Source organism: Hirundo rustica, chromosome 9 (assembly GCF_015227805.2).
Source record: "Hirundo rustica isolate bHirRus1 chromosome 9, bHirRus1.pri.v3, whole genome shotgun sequence".
NCBI lineage: Eukaryota > Metazoa > Chordata > Aves > Passeriformes > Hirundinidae > Hirundo > Hirundo rustica.
The window spans coordinates 4122558-4144099 of record NC_053458.1 but is presented as its reverse complement, the minus strand read 5'-3'; the positions used below and the strand labels follow the sequence as shown (position 1 = coordinate 4144099).

Below are 21542 nucleotides of genomic sequence, written 5' to 3'. Positions count from 1 at the left end.
GACATTGCTTTATTGATTGCCAGGCAACATTTTGCACTGAAATTAAACTGTGATCAGATGCCTTCCTCATGGAATTAAATGTGAAGATTGTTCTACCATGGAAGGGTATCACCCACAAGGTAAGAGAGCAGACAGAGACTCTCCAACTTATTTGGGAATCCACAATCACTGCCCGAAAATTGTTACATTTTCAACGGTTATGATATTTTACACAATGTATCAAGAAATTAGGTAAAGGTGACTTATCCTCTTATGTGCTTTACTGGATGGAGTGTTTAGGGAGAGCTTTTCACTTGTTTGAGGGACAGTGAGCTGGAACACACACGTGAAATGCAATGTTGCACGCACACATCTGTACTCAAATGTAGATATAAAAACACCTGCGTTTTCACAGCCCTCAGTTCACCTCATGCGTCCTTTCCACATATTCCAAGGCTCCATTCTAAGCATTATTTACTGAGTGTCTGACTTTTTGCTCCTGCACAGCAGAAATGGGGCTCCTGTTGCAGTCAGGAGAGATCCACCACCATAAAACGCACGATCAGAATCCTGTCTCTAGTGGCTACAAGCAGATAAAAGAATTATTTCTCAATTCAGGCATGTTTCTGACACCCCTGTATGCCAGTGCTGGATTTCACTACACATTAGCTGAAGTTTTTAACTCTGTCTGTGCTGAGAGCAGCTACAAACCATTCACCAATCCTTAAGTGAGGTACTAATCTGTTTTGGAGCACTGCAGCACGACAGAACAAATTATAGAGAAGACTTAATTTGTATTATGGTTCAACACAGTCAATTACATATTGCAGAGATTAGAAAGTAATTTAACATTTAAGTTTCAGTTGTTAACAAAACCCACAGCCTCCAAATTATTTTAGGTCTCCTGTGACTTTCGTCACTGTTGCAAATGTTGGAGATTTTAAATGGAAGCACAGATAAAGTCTCAAACTGGTAACAAGGCATTCTTGTGATGCATGAGTTCTTTTTTTTAGGCTACCCATAATGGCATTATTCATACACAAAGAAGTTTTTGCCTGGTGTTAAACTCCAAAGTCTAAAATACCCATCTGCACCAAGCATGCTGCCTTTCCTCTTGCCCTTAAGTTTACTCTGGTCTCTCTCACCAGCCATTGTTTCCTCTCCTTTTCTCCATTCCATCCCCTGCTTCTCCTCTTCCCCCAGGTCGCTCCCTGTACATCACACTGAATTGATTTAGCTGCCTCTGAGATCTGTAGCATTTCTAATTTCCCTCAGGCTGCTTGGCACCTATCATAAATTTTTTCACCCCTTATCCTCATCTTGCCCCTTTATTTCCACGCTGTAGCCTCCAGTGCCACTAAATCAATTAAGTCAATCAATTAAGTACTTGGAGGGTCCAGCAATCATGTCAAAAATGTGAGTTAGATGGCATGAGAAAGTCACTGCTTTACTATCGCTATTTCTCTTTTAATGAGGTTGTCTATTTAGTGGAGCCTGGGGCACAGTGTTAGGAGCCACAACAACAACAAAAAAATATCCTGCAAGCTGCAAATCCTGCTGGAAAAGCTGCCCCACCGAAAGCAGGAGGCTTGTTCCACACAGTATTACATCCACCAGGACAGGTCTCACAGGTATTTGGGCTGCACAGCCTCTCACCTCGAGTAACTGCACGCTGAGCCTGGTCTCAGAGAGGTGGCATCAGCCTGGAGTTGCACTACGCATGCTGGGATGTGGGATACAGATGGACCAAGCCTATTCCTGCCTATGCACACTGGAATGAGCAATAAGACATTTTGCCTGTATAAACTCCCTAAATACCACCAAAATGCAGAGTCCCTAAAGGATTTATAATAAAATAACTGCATGGACCATGGTTTCAGCCATGCTGCAAGTCCCCTGTATTCCAACCTGGACTGCTCAGCAGCACATAAGGAAACCAGGCCCTGTCTTTTTAAGAAAACCATAGAAAAAAATCACAGAAATTGGACCTATCAAGGAAAATGATTGATAAAGTCTTACCAAGAAGCTCAGCAAGCCTAAAGAGTGGCAGGACATCGACCGTTACTTGCTCCAACACACAGTGAAAAGAGTGAACTGCAGAACACGTGAGGGGCTCTGAGATTAATTTTATTTCCCTGCTGCAAGGAAACATTGGGTGGCACAGATGGTTCTCCTTCACTGCATGCAGGAGGCTGCTGTGCTCCTTAGCAGAGCTCAACATGCAGCACCTGGTCCAAGGCTCTTCACAGCCATTTCCTTACAATTCCTGTTCGTTTTAGCTGATATTTGCAGGGATCATGGGGACAACAACACGCCACAAGCATTTCCTTAACTGCTGTGTTTGTGCTGCAATGCTTCTCTGCTGTTCCCTTAAAATGCACTGAGCAGAGGTGGAGTGGAGTTGCTCATCCCCATCACAAACACCCCACAGTCCTAGAGGCGCCCCTGGCAGCAGGGTTGGAATCAGATGATCTTTAAAGTCCCTTCCACCCCAAACCATTCCATGACGTCAAACACCTGAATTCTCTACTGCACATTCAAATCCCAGACTGATCTAGCTTTGTAACTTCTGAAAGTTTTAAGAGATGGACACCAGTCCCTGTATGTAGGCAGCTAAGAAAACACCAACCAAACCCCCAAAACCTCTTCCTGACACAGACTTTTCCCTGGTACCCATTAAGGGGCATGGATACCTCTCAAGCAGTTGTGAACCCTTCCACTTCCTCTCCCTCTAGAGAAAAGTGCATTTCGGTGGGACTGTGTACACACAATCTGGAGGAAAAGCCAACAGTCTCAAATGTCAGAGTGAAATGAAAAACACATCAATAGATTGCATTCGCATCACAAACTTTCTCGTGCCATTTTCTGGAACTTGGTATTTGGATGGCAGATGGGGTGGCAAGACTTCAGCCTCATGAGATAAGGCAGGGGATGAGCAGATGGGGAAATGAAACAACCACTGCAAAAATTCTCAGTTTCATGTGAAATACTGGAGAGGAGACAGCTCAGTGTTATTTCAGAGCTACAGCTGCCAACAGCTTCCAACTCCCTGCAAATTACTACTGGACACAGCACAGGGTGACTGAGAAACACCTTATTTCCCATCTGACAGCCCTTCCCTACTGCCATGAACACTTCAGTCACATGCCCGTCGAGAGGGGACAGAACAAACAATATATGACAGATCACAGTAATGTTTCTTAAATGTGATAATGCTTAGTGTGAGGAAGCACTTGATGGCCCAGAAAAACCTGTTATATAAACATTTACTGCAACATGTGGAAAATTTTATCAGGTTTGATCTAGGAAAGGAAGAGAGCTGTAGAGTTTAGGCTTAGCAAATTATCAAAATTTGCAAAGCAATTCTTACAAGAAGAGCAAGGAGTTTTGGAACAAAGCATCATTCCAATTCAGCTTTCATAAAGAAATGTCACATACGAAAACCCGAAAAACAAAACCCACTGGAAACCTCTTGCAGTTATGGAGATTTCAGTATTGGGAGGCATTTCCCAGCACTGGCCAAGACGATCAGTTTTGGTCACAAAAGAGTATAAACTAAACATAAAACCATGGAGTAGGGGCTGAACCCTTGCCCCTGAAAGAGACTGAAAATGAACAGTCCAGTCCTGAATCTGTCTGAGCCAGAGCCACTCAAGGAACATGGGCTGAACAACAGATTACGGACTTTCCTTCTGCAAAAATATCCCACCCCAAGAAGTAGGAGCAGAAAAGGCAAATGTAACCTCTGGAGTGTTCTCCAAGCCTGAAGGGCCCTCTGAGATGGCAGCCTGGGAGCGTGGCTTCACAATGGGCAGAAAATAAATCTGTCTAATCCCCGTGCTTCCTCCGCACACACCGATTTCGCAGACAATAACCTGAGGAAAGACTTTTCCAAGCGCCAGCTACTAAAAGGCGTCTCAGCGCACAAGCTCTGCAATAAAAACACTTGGCACAAAAAGCTCACTTTGAGATTATATGCAGATCAAAGCTTGGTCTGCGTAGCACAAAGGGGCACGTGAAATATGGTGCTGATAAACAGAAGAATCAAAACAGATTTAGCCCCAGCTCTTGCAGACTCAGTCCCTCCAGGGGGGCAGCCGCCTGCCTGTGACACAGCGCAGCACCCAGAGAAGTGTAAATTTAATTTCCTTTTAATAACAATAACAAACTCGTAAGAGCCATTCTCTTCCTGCAGCCGAGGAAACTGAAGCAAAAAAAACCACCCCAGATTATGTGACTTCCTGAGCTGAAGCAGGAGGGAGCAGAGCCAGTGAGCAAGATCCCATGTGAGGATAAGAACCTGCTCAAGTCTAGGGCTACACTAAGCTCTACCTGCACGCTGTCCTAAATAAAGGCAAACACTTCCCAGGAGTACCCCAGCTAAGAACCTGCTTGGTTGGACTCAGGAAAATGAGCTTAAAAGGGTTCTTGGGCCACAGCTAAAATCCAAATTAATCCTCACCATTCCCTTTGCTTGATGAAAAAAGCATCCTGCTGCTGCCTTTATCTCACCTGGGGAGCAAGAGTGGGAAATTCTGAAGAGAGCAAAGGCGAGTGCCCTTGTGGGTGCCTCTGTGACAGACACACCCAGAGATGCCCTCAGCTGGTGTGGCCCTGTCCCCAACCCCAAAGTCAATTAAGGCAGCAGGACGTGGCTCTGCCAGCACAGCAGCCTAATTGTGACGAATGGATCTCTGATTGAGCTGGCTGGATGCTTCAAGAACCTAATTTGTGAAAGAGAACAGCACTAAGGTAATAAACTTCTGTCCAGCTCTCATAATTTGTAATAATGTCTGACAAAGACCAGATCTGAATTTAGTTATTGGTCATTGTCTTCAGAAGCAAATGCTAAGTTGCTCATGCAGAAGATCCATTTATTAGATATATGAATTTGGAAAGGGGCAAAACAAAACTGGAATGCATGTATGGCAAATTTCCCATCTTCACTTCAAAGGCTTTTCAATTTTTTATTGTACCTGGAGTGAAAGCAGCTAATTAAACCCAAACCCCTTGTCCAATTACTATGAAGCCCAAGTTACATTTTAAATATTTACTTGCAAATTTTGTTCCAGGACAAAGAAAATCCTAAAGGGCAAGGAAACATTTTCAGAGAGCTTTGGAAAGACAGATGTGCTACACTGAAGCTGAGACGCCGGGCCTCCCCCGAGTCTTGTACAATCTTCTCATTGTTCTGCATTTGACACAGCCATTTCTCTATCAGGATGGTTAAAGCAAAGGATTTGCACAGCAAAACCAAGAAGCAGCAGACCTGATCCTTGATGCTGAAGTCAACGGCCCTAATCAGCTCAGCAATGCAACGTGCCCCAAAATTCCATCTGCAAGGAGCATCTCTAGGCTGCAGTACATTGTTTTATGTTGCCATTCCACTGTTTCAGTGCGCTGTACAAGGAACAGCACTTGCCTGTAAGTTATTATTACAGTCTTTGGCACGGCAGCTGCTCAGTGGTCACTGTGGGATCCCCAGGGCTGTAACATATCTGAGGGTATTCCCCCTGAGCTCCCAACTCACACCCTCTGCAAAATGGCCAGTGGATCTGAACAGCCATAAATACGCCAGTATTTCCCTCTACTCCCAGAGCTTCTATACAGCTTAAGTGCCATTTTTTTTTTTCCTGATAGACTCTGTAAGACTCATTGATTAAATCCTGAATTTGAGGGAGCACAATATTCAGTAATGAGACAGTTTGCAGCAGCATCACTGAACCTCTCCATATTTTCACCCTGTTCATCTTTGCAGCTTGTGAATGTCCTTTGAGCAGCCCTTACTTTTTACAAGGTTCTTTTGTTCCTTTACACCAATATTCCTCACCCTCCTGAAACGCTTTTGATTTACATGAACAGCACAAGCAATTCCTTCATACAACTCCTAGGAGATTTGGAAGTAATTTTTTTTTGGCTTTAGCTGTCTCAGATCTTAACTGCTTCAGATTCAGCAAGCATTACCAGCCACCCACTTCTTGTAGCCTGTGATTTGACAAACTCCTCAGTGAGAGGCAGCCGCTGATTCTCTTGATTTCTCATGCAACCCCTATAAAGCAGAGCTTGAAAAGATCACAAAAACCATACTCAAATTTAAGTTGCACTGGATAGTCATCAAACAGAAACTTCCTTGGACCATAAATCTACTTGCACAATGTAAGAAACTACTGGAGAAGGGGAAAAAGGACAAGAGGGATTTATTTTATATTTATCTATCTGTCTCCAAGATACTCTCCCTAGTTTAGTAAGACTTTAAAGGGGGCTGAGAGAAAGCACAAGCACAGGGAAGAACAAGAGCAGGAAAGGATTCAGTGAATTCACAAGCTGTGTATAACCTGTATGTTGTGTTCATGAGCCATTCGAAAATGATGCAAAACAGTTGAGAATTTCACATGACACAATCCTGGTACTGTTCAAATACAGAAGTGATTTCATTACCAGAAATTAACCAAGATACAGAAGCAAGAAGCCCTGTGTTCCACAACGATAAACTGGTTTCAGTGGCTGGTGATGGACTTGGGGTACCTGCACATCACCAAAAGTTGACCCTGTAATGATGAGCTTTACAATTCAGAAACGGCATCAAAAATGACCAATCCTGGTCATAAAGACCAAATCATTTTGTTTTCAGTTTTCCTACAGAAATAAAGAGAGGAAGCCTTTTCCTCTGAGCTACAATTGCACATATAAACAAGCTTCAGACCATAAATGGGATCATTCACCAATAAATCCTTCATTTGTTCACGTCCCACAACAGACACTTCACCTCGGATATAAACCATCCGTAGCAACACGACAAGTGTGTGTGCAGTACTTGAGCCCTAAGGTAAGAATAAAATAAAATATAAAAGGCAAACCTCAAGCCTTCTTTTCCTCCTGCATTATCCCAAGGCAGGAATTCCTGAAGCTGCCCATGGTAGGTGCTTGGCACATTGTGTTCCCAGGGTTCTACATTTCAACTCAGGCAGCAGAGACTGTTTTTAAGCTCTGCCCTGGCACCTTCCAGCAGAGATGCCTACAGCTCCCATTTGCACATTTCAATGCCCAGAGTTGTTTCTTCCCTGCTCATTTTCATGTGAAGCAGGATAAATGTTTGGTTTTAGTCTTCTGCTGCTAATTGAAATCTCCAAAAGCAAACTTTGATTAACGCTCTGCAGGCAGACCGGCCCAGCTGAGAGCACAGATCAGCTCTGCTGGCTTTTCTCTCTCCCTGCTTCACTTTTCTGTCCTGGGCACAGGTGTCACACGCAGGGGCGTGCCTTTCAGAAAAGCTCCCTGGCAGTGCTGCCTTCACCTTTTACCAAAATGCAGGCAGCAAAGCCTTTCACAGCTGTGGATTCTGCCTTCTTTCCTACTTATTCCTTTCGCTCTCCCCCTTCTGCAGCTCCTGCACACCGCATGTCTTCTCCTCATCAAACCTGAACTTACTCATTACTGCACTCCCAGCACTGCTCAGCACTGAGCCTTATGCATGCACAGGTTATGCTCACATGTGCCTTACACTTTAAAACACTTCCAAATCCCTGTATCACTCACAGGAAAGCATTTGGCTAATTAAAGATCGCAGAAGGCTGCACATAAAACCTTTTCCAAACCAACTCAGCCTTTTTAAAAGCAAGGACATATTTAAAATAAAAAAATTGGATTCAAATCTGTATTTTGACTATCTAAAAAGGAAAAAAAAAAAAGTACTTTGAGCTATGCAGAGCCAGGGCTGGGAGCCATATGCAATATTTTTAGATACCCAGACTTCTTATTTGCTTTAAATGTCAGGGCACTCAAACTAATTAGTGTTCTGCCTCACCTATTCACAGTGCTGCCTTTCAAGCCAGCAGGAATGATGATGCCTGTTCCACTGGGAGTACCATGACGTGGAATGAGCAGGGGAACCACAAAGGATTAGGAAGCATTAACAGCAGAGAGAGAGGATGCTACTATTTAAGGACACAAGGGGCACTGCTGTTACTCCACAACTGCTGCCAGGTGCTGGGAGCACCACAGGAGATGCTGTTCCAGCCCCTGGGCTCCCCTGATGCACGGGCTGCCACATGCTGAGCACACAGAGCATCCACCAGGAAGGTCAGGAGAACAGGGAGCTCATTTTGGAAGACAACTTTTACCAGCAGTTGTTCTTGAACTAAGCAAAGATCCATTGTTATGCGAAATTTATGACTTTACTCAACTGAAAGAGAGGGATGAAAGCAGGTATTTGTGTTTGGCATCCAGTGGCAGTGGCCTTCCCTCTTCTCCTTCCACAGGGAACTTATTACATAAACTAAGAGGGAAAAAAAAGTTGTTTGTTCATCTCCCATGGACTATCAGAGTGAACACCACTTGCTGACTTCCCTGCGCTCCTGAAGGCAGAACATCACCCAATGACTTAACTCCCAGTAAATCTCTATTTATTACCAACCTGCAAACTCCATGTAAATTTAAAAGCAACCTTTTTTTCCTGTAGTTTCCCTCTCTCATTACCCTCGACAGTGAAGGACATCTGCCCCCACCACAGCAGAGCCCATGAGGCAGCACAGGAATTCAGGAGCAGCAACAGCACCATGGCTCCTACCAGGGCAAACAAAATTGCAGAGCAGCCCACCTGATAAAAATGCTCTGAATAGGAAGGAAAATCACCAGCGCTCCTGGGGTGTAATGCTTCCCAGCTATCTCTGAGAAAAAAAAAAAAAAAAAAGAGTGGATTTCAAAGGGGGATGCAACTTTCTGTTCTGGCACCTGCTGAATGTCCCCCACTGCTCTCCAGGGAGGTTTCAGAGCATCTCAGCAGCCTGTGCTATTATTATGTCAGCACTTCTCTTCCTAAATCCTCTCTCAAGAAGTCTGAAATCCAGCCTTTGTAATACCAGGTGTGCTGAAAATGGGCCTGAAATTTTCTTCTACTGTGTGATGCATTAACCTGGCTTAAAAACACCAGGACTTGCACGCAACTCGGTATTTTGGGCGCTCTTCTTATAAGACAAAATTGCAGCTGGAGAAAAAGGAATGTGGCTCTGCTGGAGATTTATTTATCTGGATCACAAAAGGGTAGTGAGTACAGGCAAAAAAAAAAAAAAAAAAAAAAAAAAACCAGAATAACTGTATATTTTGAGTTTTCTGCCATGGGACAACAGGGGAGAGATGCTGAGCAGCTCCACTATATAACAGGATCCACAACAACAAATATATTGACTTTCAACTTCTTAGCAAAATTCACCCCAAATCCTGGTTAAGCACACCAAACATCGAAATTAGTAAAAAACTAGAAGTGTTGGCATAGTAATTTTTACTATAACAGTTCTGTAGACAGAGTATCCACCCCCATATGCAATGGAGGTCAAATGGTAACTGGGAATACATTAATATTCCTAATATTTACTGTTTGTAAGTGTTATTAATCACTTTTATAACTACATAATACTGACATTCTCCATGCCATAATCCAGAATGCATGTAAACAGCACTTCCCTTTCTTAATTCAATCCTGGGGTGCTTGGATTAAACAACAGGAGGCCAAATGAGACGATCGCTAAACTCAAAAAATCTCATTTTCTGCCTTTTTGAAAGCAATCAACTTTTTACCCTTTTCACACTGAAAAAAAAATACATCTGCAACAAAATCGCACAAATTATTTCAGTTTGGATAATGTGTCTGGGATAGCTTTATTTTATCTTCATGCCCATTAGGATCAGAACTTTCACAAGGCAATTTCTGCATATCCTGACTACAAGCAGGCTGGACTCAGCTCTAGATCAGAGCTTTTCCCTTTTCCAGGAAGAGAAATTTCAGCCCTCACACCAAACCACTAGACCCCCAAGACTTCACAATATGCACAATCTTGCCCGCATTTCGCTTTTGGGGTTCTTTTTTCCTACAGTAACAAAACTGCCATGATACCTAAGGCTTTTAAAACCCTCAAACAGAAAACTGGGCATCTAAAGAATGGAACTCCATGAGCTTGTGGCTATCAAAAATCCCTGTGGCGCACTGTGAACCATCCAAACTGCCCAGGGCCCAGTTGGGAAGGCCAATAATGAATGAATTACAATAGTCAATAAGGGATGTAATTAAGGAAGTAGGTTCTTTTGACATTTACACTTTGCTAGCTGCCACATGTCCATGAAATGTGTTATTGTTTCCCTCCTGAAGTACCAGGGCCTATAAATACCTTTTAAGAATCATAAGCAGATTTTTTTTAAGTCCTCTCCTCTGCCACATTCTAATTAGACACATTTATTGCATGTAGAACAGTAAATGCCATGTTTTACTGGGCGTGTTTACAAGCAGAAAGATGGAAAGTGTCAAGGAGCAGGGCACGACTCCCAGCCAGCCCAGAGGGATCTTCTGCAGGCAGAAGCTGTGGACAGTGCACAAAGAAAAGGCCCCAAATGTCACCACCTTCAACTCTACGTGCAAAACTTGACTTTGTTGTTTTACAGTTATTGCTCTTAACTGTTATTATGTAATATTTTTTACACTGCAGCCCTTAGAAGTCCTCAGCGTGGTCCAAGACCAAACATTTCTTACAAAAGAAGTTCCTAGAAATAGATAATGCTGATTTAAAAAATAAAGAAAGAAAGAATTAAAAGGTAATCCTAGGAAGTTTATATTTAAATTCCAGCCTTTGAGAGCTAAAGTCCAGATGGCCCTTGGGACATCTCTGAGATGCATGAATGCAGTAGCTCCTCAGCATCATCAGGTTTACAACAAGTTTGTAGCATGGGAGTATTTTAAAGAAAAATAAGGTAGTACTGCATGAATATGTGTAAAGAATTCCTCCAAAAGATGATGGGCAGGGTAGGAAGGGATTTGGGAGTCATTTATTAAGAAAACTGAATAAATGAATGGTGAAAGTTGGTACTACGGATTGACTCCTCGAAAGCTGATGAAGAGTAAAGGCAGCCATGAAGAGCCTGAAAAAAACCAATTCAACAATGGGCTGATAAAAGAGAGAAGGCAGATTCAGCCCAGGAATGCAAAGGGAAGTGTGACATGATCAAAAGAATAAGCTGAGGCAGCAATCCTGGCAGTCACAATGGATTTCAAAAATAAAAGTCAAATTTGTCAAGGACAAAGAAAGGGATAACAATTGAGACCCAAGATGGAGAGAGGCAGGACTGGTTTTTAACTCTCAGTGTGAGAGCAAATGCTGTATTTCAGAGCAGGTGAGAAGAATTCTGCAAGATCCACAGTTACCCTGGGTGTGGCAATCAAAACACATCACCAGGTCAAACAGGCTGCTGAATTTACAGGGCTGAATAAGAGATGATGCTGATATTGTGCTCAGCTCTCTGAAAAGGAGGTCAGAGAGAGACCTCTGGGAGTTGGGATTAAAAGGCCTGGTTTAGCCTCACTGAGCTTGAGCTGTTGGCTAAACATGCAAGAAGAGACAGATCAAGTTTGAACAGAAAAGACAGAGCTGGCATCACTTGGTTTGACACAATAACCAAATTTATGTTTGCAAATGAAATAATTCTGGCAAAAAAGCACAGCAGGGAAAAACAAAGAGATCAAGGACAGAGAGCATGCAGGAAATCCCAGATGAAAACTGCAGGACAGGATCTAGGAAAAGAGGTAAAATCCAGAGACAAGAGTCGTGGAGACCATGTGAGAGGACTCTGTGTGGAATCAGCTGCTTGGGTAAGACGCTCACAGATGGCTGCACCTGAGGAAGAGGCCAGCAGGAACTTTGGGAAGTTTCAAAGACATGAAGGGGACAAAATCCACCTGTGGGAGCCCCAAGCAGGGACCACCAGCATCCTCCTGGCCAATCCCACCCCCTCTGGCAAACACAAAACCTCAGTGAACTCCTCATCCCAACTCTCCTGCTCACTGCAGAGCGAGTAGAGAGCGGAAGAAATTAATTCCTTCTTTTATTTCTATTTTTAAAGACTTGGAGATGCTCAGTGATAGAGACTCTGACAGTTTGACATTTCATCTGCTCCAGCACATGTGCTTCAAGGAATAACTGCAGATCCACGATCGTACCTCGATTTCTGGTCAGGAATGCCAGAACCAACAGATTTCCAGCAAAGTCAAGAAGCACCTTTGGTACGTTTTAAATGAGGCCTCTTTTGCCAACAGCGAGAATTCTCATCTTGCTAAAATTTACTTTCAGCCAAGTTTAGCTGTCCTGTTAGCAATCTATCAGCATAATTAACACCATCACTCACATCGAAGAGGGAAGAGCAGCAAATCCAGGGGTTATCAGCACAAACCTGATAAAGCCTCAGAATGTGCTGGAAAATGCTTTTATAGAAGCAGCTTCAGAAATCCGCACTGTGAAGTCCAGAGAGCTCAGAAGTTCAGGAAGATGGGCAAGATGTTGGCATCCAAAACATTGGGTGGAACATTTCACAGCCATAACATGATCTTAGTTAAAGAGAACAACCTGAGGACAACAGGATTATTTATTTGGATGTAATTTAGATTTAAAGCAGAAGCACAATCACCAGTTCTGTGGCCAGCATGAGGAGACAAACTAATTTTTTTTTTTAATAGAATGCTACAGATAAGGTCTGGTCCCCCTTACATGGAATATGGAACTGAATAACATCTTTTCAGGCAAGTAAACCCTCAATGATAATAAAATAAAATCCTCAGCAAAGATAATGAAGGTTGGAGGAACTGATGGGTAACAAGAACAGTCAACATGAAATATATGTAGTTATACACACAGTTTTCCTTCCTGGGATTCACACTGCCAGCCTGAAGAAAATGGCTACAGATCAAATTCATGAAATATGAGTAACACACTGCAATCCTTCTATGAAATAAATACTGAAATCCCACCAGAGTATTCCTAGAGATGTTACAATCCCACAGACTGGGCCCAAGAGCTTTATTTCAATAAGGATATGGGTCAACACCTCTGAAAGAGAATAGACAGTGCAAATGAAACTGACTTTCAGGGTACTACAAAATAGGAAAAAATTGGTGAGATGACTGTGATCTTCATCAACTGGGTTACAATCCATCTGTTTAGGGTATTTCTCATAAACAAGCAAGATTCACTGACACTGATTTACCCTGCTTTTTGGCCAGTGGAGGAAGCCAGATAAATAACTTAGCTATAAAATACCTCACAGGGAGTTACATTTTACAGCATATTCTGGCAATCTGCACACCCACAAACTCATCAAAAGTTTTACTTTAACAGAAATAATTCATTGCTTAGAACCAAATAGTAAATTTCTTTTTTTATCTCATCTCTTTTTTCACAGTGCAGGGGTTTGCCATTGAAGCCAACAGCATCTTGCAATTAGAGACAACAAGAATTTAAAAGCACACCTCACTGCACGGAGGTGGAAGGAAATCTTTTCCCAAGCGTTTCAGAGGATTTAATTATTAGTTTCAAATACATTTTTGGAAAGGAACCTGCAAGTAAACAGAGATTTATGGCCACATAAATAAACAATGAGACAATTACAGGCTCTTTACAGAGCCCAGATTAGTCACGCACGTCTAATGAAGCATCGCTGAGCTATCACAGGGAGATGGCCTGATGTGTGTGATTAACAAAACAACACTCAGCAACAGCAAACCAACAGCCATGGGCCTCCACAAAATCTGCATTTCCTTCCACACGCGTGGTTATGGCTTTTGTTGCTTTCTTAGCAAACCGCCAATCACCATATTCCACCCCGAAAGGGAGAAAATTAAACAACGCGATGCAACTGTTTGTGTTTTTCTGCCATCAGGCTTTTGAAAATATAAAAGAGCTCCTGTAAAATAAATTAAGAATATATTGCAGCATTGAGGTCTAACCAAGATGGATATGACAGAATAAATGGTAAAAAAATTATTTTCATATAATATGCAGCAAGGAAATCTTTCAAGTGGTGTTGGGTAGGGAAAGTCCAGTTGCAGCAATAATTATGGGAGGGTTTTTTTTACAGTAAAAACTAAAAGAAAATGTATATCCTTCAGGTAATTGGCAAACATAATCTGGAGAAAGCAAATGGCATGGATGGAAAACATCTGACAGCTAAAAAAAAAAGGTGCATTTATAAGATTACTAAGGTCAAACCCCATGTGTATTGACAATTTTTGGCACATACACAACAGGAGAACATCCTGTTAGTCATGTTAAATACAATTTTTTGCTATCATGTTCTAAATACACTGACAAGTACTTGGAAAGTGGTATGAAGGGACCTCTACAGCGTAATCCCTGGCATGGAATGATGGATTTTAAGAAAGGATTGTTATTATTTCTATTTCAGTGCTGTAGATGAACCATACTGTACTGCATCTACAGCGCAAACTCACAGCAAAATCCTTCTTGTATTTTTCTTGATGAGATTTTTTTTTTCCAAATGATATTCCAACCTTCAACTCAATCTCCTTCATGGATAAATTTACTCAAAGGGCAGAATTCCTGATGGCTGGAATAATACCATTATTAAAATCAATACTTTTTGATGAATATTATGTCTGGAACATATTAAGGAGAGCTATAAAGCAGAGGAAAAAAAAAATCTGCTTATCATTTTCTGTAGCAACCCAACCACAGCCCTTCATCTGTAACGAATTATGGAGCAACTCCCCTAAATCATCTGTATGAAGTCAGCTATGACACTGCCAATTTTTAAAAAAATTTGCTGGTTTTGAGCTACAAATTGATTTTTTATTGTGATAAATTAAAATCCAATGGCAGCCTACAAGATACTCAACATGAAGAAGCCCACCTTTTTTTTTTTTTTTTTTTTTCCTCTGAATGTTTTTATTCTTTTCTATCAGATCAGACTGGCACAGGGGCAGATATGACAGCAATAGACAAGGGTAAAAGCTAAGTCACCTAGAGAGGTAAATAATCTTTCCAAAATACCCTTTTGGGAATTCCAAAATCATGGATATATAACTAAGGGAAAAAGCATTGTGGAGGACAGGGAGGGTTGTTAAAGGAGGAGAAAGCAAATGCAAGATTATCCAGCTCTTCCCTATCAAGGGCTGCTTTTTTCCCTGCTGCATAAAAGCAAACAAACTTTATAAACTCGGAAGTTTAACATGGAAATCAGAAGATCAGTGTGAGTGAAACACAATCTTTTTCCAGCCCTTTAGAGTCTCTTCCCATCCAAAAACCTGGGCTGAGCAACCATACAAGCCCTAGTTTTGCCAGCTTTTGGGATTTTCCAGCAGGAACGGGAACGAGGTGACAACTGCGGGCTGGCAAAGCAGAGACAAGCTGGATGAGAACGAACAAGGGTGTGAAACTCTGGGACAGGGAGAGACCCAAGCTGGGAAAAAAGCCCAAGGCATGGTGGCTGTGAAGGCCTGGCAGAGGATTTCATGCACCTCTGCTCCAAACCCTTGGCATGGGAAGCACGACTCTCCTGTTTTGACAACGACACGTAAAAACCAATGTGGGAAAAAGCTCCTCACATCCCTCTGTCACAGCCCTGCTGCAAGAAGGACAACTCAATAGTCCTGTCCATCACTCGGGCAGCTCAGGAGCAGACATCTGCAAGGTGGATTTAAGGGTTTCATTCTAAGCCTCAGTGGGTGAGTGACAGTTTCACTATAAGGATGATATAGTTATGTCAGATTTAGAGTATAGGATGTCAGAGCTATGAAATGAGGGAGACTGCTCCTGTGTCCCCACCTCACTTTCTGCAGACAGGAGAGTGTGCAGGATGCTGCAGGAGAGGCAGCTGGAATAAAGCACACCTTTGTTTCTAAAACACGTCCCCTTTTCCCCTCTTTATTCTGGGCAAAAAATTGCGGTGTTTGAGAAACATTCAGAGCCAAGTGCGAAAGAAATAGACTTTCTCCTTCCCCTTTTTTATTTCTCCAATAAAAGGCTTTCATCTTAGGAGAGCAACTGTGGCTGGGGTGCAATTTGCACTGACAGCCCTAATTCCGACATTTCCTATTTTCTGTAACCCCAGCAAAGCCCTCTGAAATGCAGCTTTTGCATGGATACTTTACACAACATATCCCAAATGAGCTTTTCATTGCTAACTACTCGTATTATGTATCAGTGAGCTCAATGACATTGATTTTCTAATAATATAAATTAACTGGCAAAGATAATTTCATCTATCATCAGTAGGGTTTTATTTCTGGCACCGTGTTAAATAGTTAATCTTCCAAAAGATTAAATCAAGAGCTTTTTAAAATTCAAGGCAGAGCTCAAACTGCTGTAAAAATCTCCTTAATTATGATTAAAACAGTTTGTGTGTTGTTGCTTTATATCTAAGTAGTGTAATGTTTTGCTTAGGTTTCTTCTTTTAGAGCAATTTAAAAAATCAAACACGGTATTGCTGTGGCAGAGACTGTGTAAGGCATGAAAGTCTCTCTAACTTCCTCCACCAGATGCTACTGGGGAAGTTGCTGCTTCACACAGACAACCTCAAAGATACCTCCAGTATCTTTTACCTCTCATTTCATAAAAAAAAATGTAATTTTTCTACCACTGACAATACACAAGCTATGCTCTACAAGTGATGTACAAGGGATGATAACCCTTTGATAATTAAATGTCTGAGATGCTTCATGTGTGTTTGCACCAGTGAAATTCCACAGCCCAGCCAGGAAATGCTTCTAAAGGAACCAGGGAAAGATTCAATTCTGTCCCAGCACACGATCAACTTTACTTACCCCTGTCTTTTCATCAAAGATTTTGATTCCCCCAAAGGAAACTGTTAAGAAGACTTTTTGTTTATGCTCTCCTTTCGACCGAGCCGCAGCAACAATTCCCTGTGGAAACAAACACCAGTTTTAGTTGTTTTCATGACTCTCCCAGATGCCACAGATTTGCTTGTAGACAATTCCCCACTTTTCTAGGAAAACTTAAGGGCTTTCCAGGAACAGCCCCCTCCTCACTTCTGGCGTCCTCCCTTTTTTCAAGGTACCACATCTCTTTTTGCTACCCAGAGAGCATTTCAAATGTGCTCCCACTTCCAACCCCGGCAGTAGCTAATCCTCCATGAAATTTGTTTTCATGGAAGCTGAAGGTCATTTCTAGCACACTTTTCCCAGCTACAAGCTGTTCCATTTATTTATTTTTAAAATAATAATAAAAAAACCCAACCCAACAAGCAGCAGAGGAGAGAAAATGCCAATGAATTTAGCTCACTTCACACTGATCTAGTGTAAGCAAATTGAGGTTTTTATAGAAGAAAAATATTCTTCCAAAATTCAAACTACACCTGTGCTGTAAAAAACTGGTATTGAGGGTTGATTTTTTTTTTTTCAGGACTTTTAGCTTGTAAGAAAACTTGCTGATACCATCTCATGCATTATTCTCCCACAGCAGAATTAGAACAGTAACTTCTGTTTCCACCTTCTCAGGAGCCTGCCCTGACCAGTAACACTGAACTGAGATTAAATATAATCAGTTCTGCTCCCAAATGAAATGAAAATACTTAGACTTTATCTGGTTCTCTGCAATTCCAATGTTTCAAGAACAACTAACTTAGGTTTTAAGACCCTCATTGCTGCCATTACAAGGATCTGATGTCAAAAACCACCTCAAGACTTTAAGGGTCAAATTCATGTTATGGGACACTGGGTTTCCAGAGTCCATAAATTAACACTCTGCTCTCAAAAATTAATTTCTAACACTCCCTTCCTTTAACAGTTTTAGTCATTTCCCAGCACTGTTTAGATCAATCTTGCCACGTCCAAACTGCTGTTAGGCACCTGGGAGATGTGGAACTATTGATTCATGGAGGAGAGAGACAAAAAGGTTTGTGCAGCAGAACAGTGACAACTCTCCCCATCGTGCCAGGAACCATGAAATGATGAGAAACACCCAGCACACATTTAAATCAGGTAGGAATATTGTGGCAGATGTGACACACCAACAGAGCAACTTCTGGAGAGGATTAATTTTTGCCTGCCATAAAACTGATTTGTAAATCATCTCCCACATCTTGATTTTAGGTTGCTGAACCACAGGCTGAGTGTCACCCCGTGCTGTTTCCCTAATGAGTAACTCATTCCTCCTGGATGGACTGGAACCCTGAAGGCTGGTAGTGCACCAGACACCACCTAGTGATTTCTCCTCCGGAAAAAAAGAGCAATGGAAAATCCATCAGCTCTCTAGGCTGGGGAGAAGGCTGGGGGGGAAATAAAAGGGAAAAAGCAGCAGAGGGTTTGCTGCTAGACCTGGTTTGTAACCCTGCAATGCAGAGGGGAGATGTGAACAGCCAGTAGTGCACACCAGGAAAACACAACCTCTCCTTTCTTCCTTCCCTGTGACTCAAGCTCTTCCACACACCCTAGGTGAGGGACAGAATGATTCCTACAGGAACTCTCATGCCCTGAGAGAGACCGGGCCATAGAGGGATGTCTGTCAGGTGCAGAGAGCCCACCCTCAACACCCTGGTATTTCAGATTGTCTCCACTCCAACGTTACACCCAAATCTGCCTTTGGCATGGCTTCAGTTCATCCTCAAAACTCCAAGGACTCCTCTTTACGTTCTCATGCCACATCCTCTCAGTGCACTGCCTGATTTTGTAACACATCAGCCCTGCCATTGCTGGTGCAAGACATCCTCCTCCCACTGAGGACACCAGTTCCCCCTAAATCTGGCTGCCTACACCCGTCACTCACAGGAGGTAACAGCCAGAGGCAGTGCTGCAGTTGATTAGAAATGTCATAGAAAATGCTCTGATGTCCCATTTTCCTCCACAGTCATTTACTTCCCCTTTTGCATAATAAAATTATTCAATTTGCAGTGGGTTGTTTGTAATTTGTGGACAAATTGCAGCAGTGTCAATCACAGAGTAACTACAGAACTCAGAGATAATGTATTAAAATTAAACCAGGATAAGCAATACCAGGCAGGAGTTCATGCAAAATTGACTGATTTCAATACATAATTAACCACGCTAAGGCTCAGTGTCATGAAAGGAGAATGAGCGCGGGATCAAGCTGAAATTTGCTCCGTTTGACCGTAACATTGAAAAGTTTCACTGCACCTTGAGCTTCATCATGGAGTCCTGGCATAACTTGTCCCCTCGGGCAGCAGAAACCTCGTCTATCCCAATCAGCTTGGCCTTGTACCGGACACCGTCACCTTTGAACCTCTTTATCAAAGTGGCTTCGCTGCGATCCTGACCTGCAAACACAACACGGACACGAGGGTGTTTACAGCAGTGCAAAGGGAAACAGGAGAGGGAACACAACCAAGTGGCAAATTGGGTCTAACTCCAAACATTTCCATGGAAATAGGAGGGAATGCTCGTTCAATAAAACCTCTTGGCCCCGCTACCCCAAAGGAATTCGCAGTGGAACCGTTGCCATACAGAATCTCCAGCACACAAATGAAGTTTACAGAAGTAAGAGATAAACCTGAATCACAGACAGCTCGTGGATCTGAAAACTTGTGATCTGCATGAGTTGTTTTAATCCCAATACACAGGAGAATTTGACGTTGTGCAGACAAAACTCTAGTAGAAACATGCTACTATTTCCTTACAAAACGGCTCATCTAAGCAATATTTACACTATTAACATTTGAAAGGTGGAAAACCAAAGACCAAATTGTATTGTTTGTCTATAGAACACTGATGTTTTAAAACTCCTGGTTCTATTCTTCCTGCACATAAACATACATAGAAACAGCATAACTGGCAAAGGCTGCTCTTGCTGGCTCACCTTGAGAAGCTTAAAAAAAGGCAAAAAAAAAAGTTTCTTAATAAAAATCCTTGGGTTTTAGTTCTTTCTTTTTTCTGCTATTTTATTTTCATTACAATAATAGTAGTAGAAGAAGGAGTAGAAGGAGTAGTGGTGGTAGTAGTAGCATTTAAACTATTTTTACCTCAACCCACATGTTCTTTCACTTTCTCTCCAATGCTCTTCCCCTCATCCTGCTGGAAAGGGGAGTGAGTGTCTGCACCATGCTGAGGTTAAACCATGACACCAATGTACCTAAAATACCTGAACCACATGACTATGACACCAACATGAACCCACAAAAAAGACATCTTTGTCAGGAAAACTTTCCTCCCCTTCCCTGAGTATCTGCAGAACAGTTTTTACTGTGTCTCAGCTGGAAGAAATATGTTAGTTAGGGAATCAGTCTTCCTAAAATTGATTCAACATAGATTTTGCAGCTGCCTGTGGAATTTCTTGCTAGGATCTCAAAAATAACCCCAGCAGTGAGCTGTAAATAACTGCAACCAAACAAACAACAGCCAAAGCACAAAGAAAACAGGCAAAACGGTGAGATATTACACAGTTCTCAGCCTCTTGGACCCAACAGATTTCTCAAAATAAACCTTCCCTAAACATGGACAGATATTGCTGAGATTTACACTATTGCCACCTAAGGGCTCTGGTCACAGATTCTTCCAACTGATGTAAGAGAATGGATCAAAACCCACAAAAGTCTGATATAAAGGAATCCTAGGTTAGAAACTAGTCTTAGTCTATGTTTGAGAATTCTGGCCCAAACTTGCTCCTAAGCTCACTCCTATTTAAAAGGTCAGATTTCAGCACTAAAAAAAAATACTATCATTAATATAGTAAATTTTATTAGTATATCAAGATGAATATAATCTGATACTGTACAGCTGTTTATTGATAAGAAGAAGTTCAGAAGCTTTGGGTGAAAAATGCTATTTTGTTTCGCATTTCTAGTAAAAGCACCTACAGTACCAGTCAACATTTTGGCCAACTTTGCTAATTTACACACCTATCAAGTTGATCAACAAGTTAGGTTCTAAACTATGGAATTAAGTCTTTAAAATACCATTATGAGCATATATGACCAGCAAAGAACACTTCCAAATGAAGATATACATTTGGTTCCCTTCCCCTCACTCAGAGCAAAGCACTGTGAAATAATGATGGATTAAGTGTATATTAAGAAAGAAAACAGTTATTTTAAGCATTTTGAGATCTTCAAGTATGTTTGAGCTCACAAATACTATTTCTTTCAATGAAAAACATCAGCTCAGAGCAATGTTTCAATGCCTCATTCGTAGCCCTTTAAAAATAAGGCAACTCGTAAGTCCTGCTGTGATAGTTCAGGAGCCAGCCAAGTGTTTCCCTTGATTTCTTCTCACCCCTCAAAATAACTGAGCAGGGCTGAAACCTCATGCTCTTACACTGTCTTGTATTTAAAAAAAAAAAAAAAAAAAAAGGCAAATGAGATGCAAGTGATGAATCAGAAACTCTCAGCAGTGCTAATATCATTCCCCAGGGAAACGTCAAGGCAGATGTTGGCACCACCAGCTAGAAACAATGAAAAACCATTTCCCACTTTAAGCCTCCGGAGCCAGGCAGGAGGGAAAACATCTGGAGACACAACAAAGTACAACAATAACAGTGGACTTTTCCATATGTCTTTTATACTTGCAAAGGCATCCTGTTGATCTGCAATAAATACCATCCAATTCCAACAGCTTCTTTACCCGAGATTTTCCAACTTTACGCCTTCGTTAGAGCCAAAGGCAGCTGTGAGCTGACAGCAGGAGCATGTCAAGTGTTCAAGAGTCTTTTCTGGGTCCAAATCGTGACTGTGACCCTGCATTCATCTGTTATTTTAACATTTATACTTATTTCAACCTCTGCTGTGTTTTACTGCACGTAACTAAATCCCTGCCATTAACAGCC

The 21542-nt window shown here is 41.9% G+C and overlaps 1 protein-coding gene across 10 annotated transcripts in view; it reads right to left on the bottom strand.

Annotated features, from left to right (window-relative positions):
- The window catches only part of DAB1 (DAB adaptor protein 1), a 409578-nt gene that overhangs the window by 38748 nt on the left and 349288 nt on the right, over positions 1-21542 (bottom strand). For all 10 annotated transcript variants that reach the window (XM_058421723.1, XM_058421724.1, XM_040072732.2 and 7 more), the window contains 2 exons: positions 18902-19041; positions 16574-16672 (listed from right to left, as the gene is read on the bottom strand). In XM_058421723.1, the coding sequence (XP_058277706.1) occupies positions 16574-16672; positions 18902-19041 (239 nt within the window). The remainder of the gene's footprint in view (positions 1-16573; positions 16673-18901; positions 19042-21542) is intronic.